Source organism: Vigna umbellata, chromosome 8 (assembly GCF_029865625.1).
Source record: "Vigna umbellata cultivar VRB3 chromosome 8, Vumbellata_1.0, whole genome shotgun sequence".
Taxonomy (NCBI): Eukaryota; Viridiplantae; Streptophyta; class Magnoliopsida; order Fabales; family Fabaceae; genus Vigna; species Vigna umbellata.
In genome coordinates, this window is record NC_142172.1 from 14,268,421 (window position 1) to 14,282,100 (window position 13,680).

A 13,680-nucleotide genomic window follows, 5' to 3' on the forward strand; every position below is an offset into this window, starting at 1 on the left:
ATGAAGATCATCATGTTTTTGCCCTTTCTTCTTACAATCTCTTTATTGCTTTAAAGAAGATTTATTCTTTTCATAAAACTTTGGTATCTACAAATTCATTCTTTAAAAGCAAGACATTACAAAAATAAGATGTAGTTCTTAAGTTTAAGACTTAACATGTTCAAAATGCTAGACACTTTATGAGAACAAAATTTTTGAGACGCAAGAAAAAATTAACAATAAACCGTGATCATTATAAGGTCTTGAAAAAGACATACACTCAAATTTAAGAATTGTGAGACTCAAATAGCTTCAAATCATAGGTACGATCATAGTTAACACAACACATGTAAAAAGTTGAATTGAAACTCATTCAAAGGATGATTCTAATACAATAGACTAACTATAAGATTGTATACCCGAAAAAATAGAGGAGTTTCAGAAGAACAAAAATTACAATACACAAGTTCAATGGTTCAATGTAAAACGTCTATTAAAGGAAGCTTTTACATGTCAAATAAACTAAACGTCCATGTTTTATATAAACTCTTGCATGTTAAAAAGCTATAACTTTAACAAGTGCATTTGATAGACCAATTTTAGAAAGAATTCATATTTGTTAATATTTCACTTAGCCATGTTCAACTTTCATTAGTGTTATACGAAGATTGGTGAAAAAAAAGTGAGATAATTGTTTATAATAATAATAATAATAATAATAATAATAATAGATTAGATATTTGTTTGATATCCATATTTATTTTCAATTTTAGCAAACTTATTTTAGCAACATTAAACAACTCTTTTTAACCTTAAAAAACTCCAAACCGTTTATTATAATTAAAGTTTATCATTTCCTTCCTATACTATTCAACTAACCCACTATTTCAAATAGTCCATGAATTCAACTAATCCATTAATTCTGTCAACAACATATTTACTCCATAACTCTGTCAATTCAATTGCTAATTTAATTTTTAAAATATTATAAAAACACCGAAGTCGTAAATGACTTGAATTTTATTTTTAAAAAATGGTGTATTTAAATGACTTCTTCCATTTAAAAAATATTTCCTAAACATAATTTTTCTTGTCACTAAGTTTAAAACGAGACTCACTATTGTTCCCTAATAAGGATAAGAAAAACATAGATATCAAAGTAATGCTCACTCGTTCCTTTTTATATATATGTGATGTAAAATTTTGATATAAATTTTAAAAAATAATTATTCAAAAAATCGAGTATATGACTTTATATTATACCCATTATTTCTCCGATTACATTAACTAAAATGTTGCTATTAATGGGATATTAAATTAAGTGAAAATATTATTACATAATTTATGTCTCAAATTAATGTAATAAATAAAATATTAATTAAAAATGACATTTGAACGCATTTAAATATAAAGTAAAATTTATTAGTTTCTTTATAAAGTGCTTCTTCAATTTAATTTCACACCTAAAAAATAATAAATGTGGCAAGAATGTTCTAAATAAAACCTAGCACGTGCCATAACAAAGGCAGGCTTCACCTTTCACCATCCAATCTAACGTGGCATTTCATAGCCATGCAAACGACACCCTTACTCCACGTGTCTCCTCCACCACCTCGTTTTCCAAACAATTTAAACACGATGCCCAGAAACCTCAAAACGACACAAATCATTATCATCTTCATCTCACTGTAACTCCGAAGCAAACCTTAAGGGAAACAAAGTTTTGCTACAGTACGAGAATGTCACCACCACCATGGGAAGCTCTCATTCTCGTAGCCACCTACCTTGACCCCAAAACCCTAACCATAGCTTCTTGCGTGTCAAAGTCATGGTTCTCTTCCATGTCATCCGATCACGTTTGGAAGCCTCTCTTGACTACCCAATTTCCCTCTCTGGCCAACCTTTCCTCTGCCGTCGCCTACCGGCGCCTTTTCGTGATGGGCCACGCGGCTGCCGCTCGCCGCAGCCAGAGGCCCCCGAAGCCGAGTCTCTCGCTCGAGGACCTTGTCTTTTCCGTCTCCGTCTCCACCCGCGATGGTGTTGTGGCTTCCGGCGTGAGAGCGGGTGAGACATTGTGCATGGAGACGGCGGGGGTGTTTCGCTTTGGAGTGGGGTGTGACGGCGGCGTGGTTTTGAAGGAGGGGGAGGAGGAGGTGAGGGTGACGTGGAACGTGGTGCTGAAAGGGTGGGGAGGGGTTTTCACGGCGGTGGAGCGCGAGGGGAAGGTGAGGCTGGTGGGTGGTGGAGAGGGGTGGTTCTGGGAGGAGCTTCCGGCGCCGGGGTGCTGCTCCGTCGCGGTGGCGAGTGCGTTGGTGGGGGATTTGAAAGTGGGGATGTGTGAAGAGGAGGGTGGGAATGGAGTGAGGGTGGAAGAAGTTGGTGTGGGGATTTTGAGGGTTGTCGATTGGAGGTATGTTAGTGTTGAAGATGGACTTAGGTATTTCCAACATTTTCTTCTCACTAATCATGTAACATAAATTTCTCAACAATGTATAAATTTTCTTAACCTCTGAAAACATTGCACTTTTAATTCTCTGAAAAATTTTAAGATTAGGAAATCTTAATGCGTAAATTTTATATTAATTTATAAAGCTTATATTTTTAAACTAAATTGTAAGAATTTTAATTTTTATATTAAATTGTAAAAGAGTTCGAGATTGTTTATGGGGTATGTCTAAAAAGTTTACGGGAGTTTGTGACTAACCATGTATGTTTTGCTTGCAATTTATTTAAATGTAAAATAAATTCTAAACCAAAAACTTTGCATCCATTAATAGCAATTAATAGCATTGCTAGATGGTTTCGGTTAAAAAGTATACTATTTTTAATTAGTTTCAATTTTTATTTTTTAATATAAATGTATTAATATATTTTTTATAAATCAAATAAAGATATAAATTGCCTTACTTTTAAAATTAATACTGAAATATAACAAATATGTATAAGATAAAATAAAAAGGTATAAAGAGATTGTTTAGAAAAACATAAGTTAGCGTCTTAAAAAGGTTACTTCGAGTAGCTTCTCAAAAAAGGCTAAAAGTTATTAAAAAAGAAATTATAAAAAAATGTAAATTACTCTGAGCAACAATATATTGCTAATAAAAAAAAGAAATAAAGTGAGATAATTACGAAGCTCGTGTTTTCCGAAAAATACCTTGATTATAGGGATTGCATAAATCCTCCATCGGAAGACGAGAAAAAAAATCAGCAATTGTATTTTCAAGAACCTTAAATATTGACTTTTGCATGATATTGAGAAGGAAAATGATACTTGAACAACCATTTTTGATAACATTTAGACACGCAATTTTTGATAACATTTAGACACGCGCATACGTGTGTCTAAATTTGAGTTCCTATTGAGAAAATGTTCTAAGATTCCAAAAAATTAATACTACAAGAAATTGGAATCCAGTGATTTATCTATAAATGTTTTGTAGATATTTTAATACGGTGCTCATTATTACCATTTTACTTTAAAGATAGAAGAAAAATATTCAAATTAGATATTGATAAAGGAAAAATTGACGAATAATAGGAATAATAAAGGATAGTTGATTTATGGAGAATTAGTAGATCAAAGAAGCAATAAAAGATATCATAGAAAATATGGGATAAAGTGAGATCCATAAAGGAAAGAAAAAAAGTAATGGACCTTAATGTTATATATATTATTCATTATTAAGTCTATATTTTCATTACTTATTTTAGTTCAATAATAAAACTAATGAGTATATATTACAATGCTCAAATTCATAAAATTTTGGAGTAAAATAGTTTGTTTTTTGAAACAGCATTTGTTTGTATTCTTAAATACCTTTTTTTTTTATCTTTTTCTTTGTAAATTATTGATTTAGTTAGAATTGGTATCTAGATAATATTTAATATTAGTTAAAAGTGATTGTACTTCAAAAAGTGTACAATTAAGAGTGATTAATATTCAAAATAATACTTACATCATAATGTTAATCTGTTTAATATTAAGAGTGGAATTTTATGTAATATGACTTATGTAATATAAGTGATATGTATAGTATAAATATTAATAAAATTAATATAATAGAACAATTTAAGTTAAAGAATATAAAATAATATCATACAATTATTCTAAAACTAAAAATAACTATAAGTTTAATATTTTATATACAATTCCAAAGTAAATAAAATGTTTTATTTACATAAGGTTTTCGAAAATAAAAATTTACATAAGGTTTTCGAAAATAAAAATTATAATAGCTAACTACTTTACTAAACATATGCATCATTGTATGCTCTATAAAGATATTATCACCCTACACACAAAAGGATAAACTAGTATTAAAAAGAAACAAAAACATACACTGTTAGGATTTGTCACACGTCAAATTTCATACAATAGTTAAATAAACATCTTAAACATACTATGAATCTAAACTCAATCATTCGGATATATGTATTGATGTAAGACTATGACAAGTTTTAGCACTTGTAGTGGTGGAACAACTACCACACAAGGCTAATTCGTTTACCACCTATGGACAAAGAACACAAGATCATAGACTAAAATTTCCTACTACTTCTCATCACATATCCCCTTTTCTATCTTATATGTAGTGATTATTGAAGCATCAAAATAACTTCCAAGCTGAGTCTCTACATCAATACATCACTTTACTTGAAACCACCACTAAGAATTTCACCCTTGAAATTCTTGTGCACCCAGACCTCAATTGCATACTTAACATCATATATATAAAATCATACAATTCAATAATTACTTGTAGACCAACTTCAGTCCATAATATAGTTAATAATTACAAGAAATTAAAAGAAAGTAAGCTTCCAATCACATTCTAAACAAGTCGCTCAATGCATGCCTCGCCTAGCGAAAACACCCCACTCGTTCACCGAGCCACCATTCACTTTGCGAATAGCAAAATAGAGAGTTCTTGTCACCTAACGAGAAGTCTTGCTCAACTACTGCTACATCCATATTTCCCCCCAAACTAACTCACTCAGCCCCATGGCTCACTCTACAAATGCAGAAACAAAGAGCGTTACTCGCTTAACGAGCCTGTAGAATTATGTAGAACACCAATTATGGAGAGCCTACACTCCCTAAACCTCACATATCCTAACTTATACACCTCCACAAACATCTACAACTTTCATTTAGTATTTTAAACCTAAATTGACCTATTCAAGTGTGTATGACCGAACTCAAACCTCATTAAACTTATTTTACCATGAATTCCTAACTCACTGCAACTAAAACTCCACTCATAACTCATAACTCAATCCTACTCATTTCTCATAACAATTTATTAATTTTAATCTCCAAACACGTAACAATTGACAAAAATCAGACCCTGAACCCTCACTTTCTTCACAAAACCTTCACTTTATATTTTCACTAGTTAAAATCTTTAACCATGACCCAAAACTAGAATAAAACTTAACCTACCAACCATTAACTCATTCTACCTCAAATTTAGCTTAACTAAATATCTAAACAAGTTTAAAATAACCATACAATAAACTTTAAACCTCAAATTTTCCCATTCAACCTGTAATTCAAAATTTCACCTATCAAAGCCTCCTATTTGACCAGAAACCAAACATAAGATCTATCTATTCACTAACCTCAAAACAAATCATTTTTCATCATTGAAATTATACTCCAACACAACAACCTACCAAGTACAAGTCATTCATACCATCATTCATAAAAAACCACCATAGATCAATAAACACGTCATCATACAAAATACCAAATCTTTATTAATAGCTTATTCAATGATCAAAACCATTTCACATCATAACAACTCATTAAATTAAACGTAGTTTCATTACACAAAAATCATGACCTAAACTCAAAGTTTCTAGATTAAAATTGAAGACAAGGTTAGCTTCCCTTGCCTATTTGGAAAGCTACAAAAGCTCTGTGAAGAACATTATCCCTGTCTCAGCTCAAAGAACTCTAGAATTGCCTACAAATCATGAAATTTTGATAAGAATAAATACTTAGGACCACTTATCAACAAAGAGATAGAAAAATATATCAAGTGACATATGCGAGAAATTTTAGATACATGTGTCTTAAACTAAGAATTAAGGAAAAATAAGTAAAAACTTACTTACTCTATAAGAGAAACAAGTAGAGAATGGAGAACTCATTGTTGTGATCTCCTAGACACTTCTTGATCGTCAAAAATATTAGAGAAAAGAAAGAAAAAACTCGAAGAATGAGTAAGAAAAATGATAAATATTTTAGATAATAAAACGTATTTATGAAATTATATTTATATTATTAAATTATTTTAACATTAAAAATTTGATTATTTTAAAACATTTATTAAGTGAATTTATCCACTTAAAATACGCCTCCGTATTAAGAAGGTTGTAAAAGTATTGACAGTAGGTTTATCAACTTTAAAACATTATTTTATTAATTTTCGTCGCATGCTATTATTTTGAAAAACTACAAAATATTTTAATACATAATTCAATATTCTTTTTCATATTTCTACCATGTGCATCCTTGAATTGACATGTATATCTATGAGCACCCTAAGGTTTGTAACAAACTTGTACAAAGTTGTTTAAAGATTATGTATGTCAACTTTCTTAAAGATTATATTTATATCCTTATTTGCTATAAAAGATAAAATATTTAATAAATTGTATTTTGTATTGAATGGAAAAAAAATCATTAAAAACGAAGATTAATTTGTCACATTAATAATATTTTTAGAATGGTGACTAAACTAATTATTTTATCTAGGATGTGTGACAAAATTACTTATGTAAATGAAAATCTATTAATATATAAACGCGAAACTGTTGTGGGTGTGAAGTAGTGCACTTGTCTTATTTCACAGCGCATCAAATTGATTTCCGCTTTCAAGATAAGGCAATATGTGGAACAAAGTTACTGTCGCTTCAGTTTTGCTCCTTTCACAACAAAAAAACGGTCGTGGGAACTTTCGAACATAGCACCATTCACTTCACCGGAAAACAAAACAAGGCCTTCTTCACCTTTTTACATTTTTTTCCCATCTTCATCCGTTCAATGGTTATGGCTACTATGATGTCTGAACATGCTTGTCCCACAAGAACGGTTCATGAAGTTTCATCTTCTTTCAGCTCTAAATGGCGCTCTTCTCTGGGAAAGAAAAAGCCGAATGTTCACCTGTTTCAATGTTCTCTCAGTATTAGAGCTTGTAATAGTTCCATGGCTAATAACAAGGACATCTACAATCAAGTGGGTCTGTTTCAAAATGCTATCTTTTTTTGTGTGTTTTAGAACTTGTTCTGACTGCTTTTGGTTTATGCTTATGTTGTTTTTTGTCTGTGATAAAGTACCTTTGGCGGTTCAATCATTGTGGATGTGGCTCTTGTTACTGTTTATGTTTGATTGCCCTTTTGCTTGTAGAGGTGAAATGGGATGGTGGAAAGTCGAGGAGTGAGGCTTGAAGAGGTATTCTTGGATACAAGTCTTAGAAAAAATATCACCCTTAATTTGAATTTGACGAAGTGCGTTTTCAGTCTGGAACCTTTTTATTTTGGGGTGGTGGTTGGTATGTTGATACAAGATTTTTATGATGATAACATGATTGTGATTTCCAATAGATGTTTTAACAGATGTCACAGATAGTGGAGTTTCAAGCTTGTTAGGTTCAATACCTTTTTGTGTATCTAATTTCAACAGAACATGCAGATAAGAGCTAAAGAACAGTGCCTGTGTGATAAAAGATCCACTCATCTGATTATGGAAAATGTCTCTGGGATACCTCTTACCATGTAACCTGTTTAGATAACTGAGTAGTTGGGTTACATGGTATGATAAAAATAGAGAAACTGCAAAAACTTTTTCATTATCTACAAGGGTATAGCTGGTTACCCATGCCTTATGGGCAATGGTTAAGGGGTAATGCTTCGATTTACTTAAATGGAACACTTTGGGATGATTTTGTTTTCTTTTTATGTAATAAATGTTATCTCTGTCAATTAAGACTTTGTTTGAAGAATGTTTCTCTCTGTAGTTATCATATATACTTCATGCTAGTTAGTTGCATTGCATCCATTATTCTTAATGGATCGTGCATATCTGTTTTCACCTTTCTAAATTTGATGCCATGAATGTGACTTTTATCATGTAGAAATATTCGTTTGATTTCTTCTTTGTCGTCAACCCTCAGAGCAAATTTTAAGCTGATTGAAGATTCTTGATAGTTTAATGACTCTTCTGCAAATCTTTTAAGTGAAGTGGATATAACATAATGATTCACAATAGGATAGTCTGTTATATTAGCTGCAGGTGACTAGTACTTCTTTCACTTATTATCTTCATCAGTCATAATAACCATTCAAATATGATCAGGTTTGTTTTCTCTAAAAAGGAAAATTGAAGATGCAGTTCTTCGCGCTGAAACATTCACTTCGACAGCCTTGGAAATTGAAGAAGCAACTAAGATTAAACAGGAAGAAATGGTGCGTGATTTTGATATGTGGGATGATCCAGCCAAGTCCAATGATGTCCTTGTCAAGTTGGCTAACAGTGCCAAGGTAGTTGATTCCTTAAAGGACATGAAATACAAGGTGATGGTCTGTTTCCATCAGTTTCATTTGAATTTTCACAGTATTATTTGTCTTCAATTCTATATAAATTTTGATTGGTTTGGTATGAAATAATAATTGTGTAGGCCATTTAACTAATGGTATGTGGGGACTTTGATACCCTAACAGAAAAATAAAATGAAATGCAGCAATTACACTGGAAAAAGAAATGTCCAAAGAACACTTCTATTTAGAACATAATTTTGATTATGATCTTTACTCCGACCACTGTTCTGTAAAGCTCAAAGATTGCCCTGTGTTTGTGCGTGGCATCTTTCATTAAACCAGAATTATATTACCTCTAAGCTCTAGCTACTGTAAACTTCTGTTGTATAGTTAATCCTCTTTCTGCCTTAGATCCACCATACTTCTTAAAATGATATACCATATGTATAACTTGGGAAATCACTATTTTGCGAAGGTTGGCCAGAATTTGCTAACAGTTGAAAATTGTGGCTTTCCTGGTCATACGGCTCAAAATACACCTTTGCTAACACCACTAAAACAAATAAAATAGGCCATGCTAGTTTATTTTATTTTTTTCTTATTTGAAAAAATACGATTCCTTGTTGTTTGTCCTCCAGGTAGAGGAAGCAAAGTTGATCAATCAGTTGGCTGAGATGAATGCTATTGATTATGGGCTTTATAAACAAGCCTATGAAGCATCATTGGGTGTTAGTGATATTCTAGATCAGTATGAGATTTCTAAGCTTCTTAAGGGTCCATTTGATATGGCCGGAGCATGCTTGGTTATAAAAGCTTCACTTGATGACATCCATCCAAAGGTTTGATATGTAATGTTTGAACTTCAACATGATTGTGTTTTTTAAACTATAACTTATGAATCTGGTTATTGTATGCTATTATATTAGTAAAACTTAATTCTGATTATGATGCATTCTAAAATTGATTCTTCAGTCCAGCAGTTGTTTTGAAATATAAATGTATATAGTTTGGAAGCATAAGGATGTTAAATATCATTTTTCGTTTACCTCTTGCAAAGAAGTAGAATTTTGAACTTGCCAAGTTCCTACTTATTTCTATGGAAATGAAATTTCATCTGCAAATCTGGTTCTTTCAATTTAAAATATTAAAGTTTCTAGTGTCAAAGTTTTAGTATTGCTTCATTCTTGGAGCAGTAATGAGTACAAATAAGTTTCGTTTAAGTAGACTTGTGGTTATTTGGCAAAACCTCACTCATGTGAAGAATAACCAATTTTTTCAGTGTTGTACATATAATAAACACATATTTCATCTACACTTTGTAAAACAGTTTCTGATTGTTTGCTTTATGTTCTAGTTTTTTTTTTCTTAAACTATTTATGTAAATTATTTCTGTTGTCCTTGGCCTACTTTTTGTGTAAATCAAGCTCTGGGCAGAACAGCTCCTAAGTATGTATCTTGGATGGGCTAAAAGACAAGGTTATGAAGGAAGGATTGTTGACAAGTGTCTGTCCAAGAATGGAGGAATGAATTCTGCAACTATAGAGTTTGAGTTTGAGTGTGCATATGGTTATCTTTCAGGGGAAAAAGGAGCTCACAACTTGATAAGAGGTTCTTCAAATGAATCTTCTCCGCTCGAGGTTTGAACATTTCCGTTCTTCCTATGTAATTGCAAACTGAATTTCCTTTCTTGTATACTTTGTTTATTGCATATTGAATTACATTATAGAAAAACTCTTTTTGAGAAGAAAATTCTTCTAATTCCCTTTACAGAGTATTAATCCCTACTCCACTTCATAATGATTCTAATTCTATGAATACTTTACATAGACATCACCATTAGGTTTATTGCGCATGTATGAACTGTTAAGATATGTCAAATATTCTATTAACGGATATTTGACAATCAAATAGTGTGTTAGTTATAATTTAGATTTTATTATAATTTATGCATCTGTCATTCCTTTAATAAGATGAAGAATTATAGGATCCTTATATATATATATATATATATATGATACTCTACTCTTTGAAATAATACATCAGAATTATTCTTTAAACCTTTTAATACACTATAGGAAAAACTATCAATATAAATTTTTAACATAATACACCGAAATAATCATAATTATCCATGCGTAGTAGAAGATATTATATTATGCTATATCTATACATTATAACTATGTAATATATTGTGGAAACAGCATTTCAAAAGGCTTGTAAAAATTCATGTTGGATTCTGGATTTGATGAAATATCAAGGAAAGTATACCAAAGTTGTGATCACTGTGACCTTTCTTGAGTTTCTATGATGAGGATTGACCGATGATTACTATAGTGAACTGGGCTATATTAGAACAATCATGGAATGAACTTATATATATTATGAAATAATTATTGGAATTTGATGAAGTAATTATGTTTGCTAATTAAACAATTTGCAGGCTTGCTCAGCAACTGTAGATGTTATTCCCATGTTCTTTGAGAATAATGCTTGTGATCTTGAAATTAATTCTGAAGATTTGATTATCTCATCTCCGTCTATTCAAGGGGAAAACAAGAGACAAACAGATCTTTCAGTTTACATTCAGCATCTACCTACTGGCATAAGTGTCCAATCCTCTGGTATGCATATGTTTGTGTTTCAGATGTTTGCTTCGCAGTTTTAGTTCCTTTTCTTCTATCATTATATATATTCAAGTATGTTCCAGAATATGATAATGAAATTGCAATATGTCCTATAGGTTGTGCTATTTTTTCTCCTTTTTTTGGCTTTTGACGATATGTTAGTCTACTGAAGATTTCTACATAAACAAACATACTCCTTTGACCTGTTTTTTTGTTGGGTCTTTCCTTTATCTTACTAGGATTAACACCTTATCAAATAAGGTTACACGCCAACATTCATGATTAAAAGTTGGGAACTGATAGAGCCACATGGTCTCATATTTAACTATGCATATAATGTGCAGAGAATTGCTTGCTACACTAATATTTTTTAGGAGAAATTGTTAGCATAAAACTCACCCTACTACAATGTGGTTTCTTGCTCTCTTTGCTATGTTAAAGAGAAACAAATATTAAAATCAGTTTATATCTAATTTAATCCTACAAAACCAGCTTGTAAGGTGAGGTTTGTACCCACTTATATACTATAAGCACGATAGGTTCAACAAGCAACGAATTTCTTTAGAATAGGCTTGAACCCATGATTCTAATACCATGTAAAGAAGTGAATTTTAAGCATAGTTATCATAGGTACTTTAATTGCGGGAGAAGTTCTTCATTTTGGCCTTACTTGGTTAGTTACCATTACCAGACCATAACTCATGAAGGATGGAAAAAGCTGTCGATAGCTGAAAATTGAAAGAGAAAACTAATATACCTTTCTCATATTAAACTAGTATTGTGAAAGATTGGTAAAGTCTACGAACCAGTATCTTGTGTGCCACATAGTTCATACTATTATGACATCTGGTCACTTCACATCTATATGTCTCAATCTGATTTGGAAGTCTCAGGATTTTCTTTCTTTTTGCTTTTTTCTGCCTTTTTTGTTGTGCTAAACAGTTCCTATCAAACAATGTTTAAATTATAAGTTCTAACTGATGTTGTTTTTGTATTTTTTTCAATGATTTTAAACTTGTCCTGGTCTTGATTACTCTGTTATAAAAGAGGTCATAGTTTACAAAAGTTTATTATGCTTCACGTGGACATGGTAATTGTGTATTTTAGATATATGAAATAGAAGTGAAAGAAAAGAAGCATAACAGATGCTTTGCTGCATCTTAAGCATAATTTAACAGAATTCCTAATGACTTTAATGTAGATAGAAATTAATTTTGTTCACTCATTATTTGCTTTTTGACCACATTCCAATACTGGTAGAACTAAATTACTACCAAATCAGTTTCCCTTACTTTCAAATTGAAAAATTTGATAAGCATGTAAATGGAGATTTTACTTGATTACATTTTGTGGTTTCTTTGTGGAGGTGAGAGAAGTCACTTTGCAAATAAGATGAAAGCACTAAACAGACTTAAAGCCAAACTTCTAGTGATAGCAAGGGAACAAGAAGTTGCAAGCATAAAAAGTATACAGAAGGACAACATTGTGAGTCCATGGCAAGAAGAAACTAGGAGGTACGTTTTTCATCCGTACAAGTTAGTACATGATGTAAAGACAGGCATTGAGATGCCAGACCTGAACTATGTTCTTGAGGGGAATATTGGAACCCTTATTGCAGCTCATATTAATAGCAGAGCCATGTCATAAGGTCTGAATCCATATTTCATACACCACACCATGTGATCAATTTTGCTATTGCAATTGTTGTGAAAATGTTCACTTTTTCAGTCCTGCAAAATTATCAGGATTTACTTCAATCCCTTGATTTCATGAGGCAAAAATGTATCAGTTCATCCATTTTGGTCTATATTGACAGATTTGTTAATAAGTTGAATGTAAATTGCATTATATTCTAAACATTTTATAATTTGGTTTTCTGGCATCCTAAATATATGTGATTTGAATTAATTTTTAGGAGGTTTATTGGTTATGTTTCAAAGTAAACATTATCACTGTGGTTGTTAGAATGGAAGCCTACTATGATGTTTGTTAGCTATGAGAAGTTGTTGAAGGTGTGGACAAAGTTTTAAGTCTATCATATCCAATGGCTGTTTAGATTAAAAGAAAAACATTTGAAAATTCACTATAAAGGTAAAATGATCTGAAGAAAAAGTGAATTTTTGATGTCAAAGTATCGTTCTCCTCAATCAAAACCCACAAAGAGAGGAAGCAGATAAAGACAAAGCAACTACAACCCTATTTGCTACAGTATCATCCACTATGTTGATAAGTATAATGACACATAAAACAGCTCATGAAATTTGAGAGTTTTTGAAGCAAGAGTACAATGGAAATGAAAAAGGTGAAAGGGTGCAAGCATAGAACTTAATATGGGAAAATGATATTCGAAAAATGAAGAAATTTGAAACAATTAATTAAGGAATATTTATTGAAGCAATTTCGTTTTGATAAAATGGATTATTGAATATTGAATATGGACTACAAATAATAAAGTTAGAAGACCAAAAATAATCACTGGTAATATATTAAATTTTTTTTTAACAAAAATGGAGGGTTGAAAATTGTCTGAGTA

At 31.3% G+C, this 13,680-nt stretch overlaps 2 protein-coding genes across 2 annotated transcripts; both read left to right on the top strand.

The window, feature by feature from the left end:
* Positions 1–1,643: 1,643 nt before the first annotated feature.
* Positions 1,644–2,485, top strand: LOC124839677 (putative F-box protein At5g04010). Its single transcript, XM_088097813.1, has one exon. It carries the CDS (start codon positions 1,719–1,721, stop codon positions 2,454–2,456), a length of 738 nt encoding a protein of 245 aa, XP_087953939.1. The 5' UTR covers positions 1,644–1,718; the 3' UTR covers positions 2,457–2,485.
* Positions 2,486–6,863: 4,378 nt separating this feature from the next.
* LOC148194069 (peptide chain release factor PrfB3, chloroplastic-like) lies at positions 6,864–13,029 on the top strand. The gene is made up of 6 exons (XM_088096908.1): positions 6,864–7,226; positions 8,342–8,559; positions 9,162–9,362; positions 9,948–10,160; positions 10,964–11,144; positions 12,514–13,029. The coding sequence occupies exons 1-6, from the start codon at positions 7,031–7,033 to the stop codon at positions 12,792–12,794; spliced, it is 1,290 nt and encodes a 429-aa protein (XP_087953034.1). The 5' UTR covers positions 6,864–7,030; the 3' UTR covers positions 12,795–13,029.
* Positions 13,030–13,680: the final 651 nt, after the last annotated feature.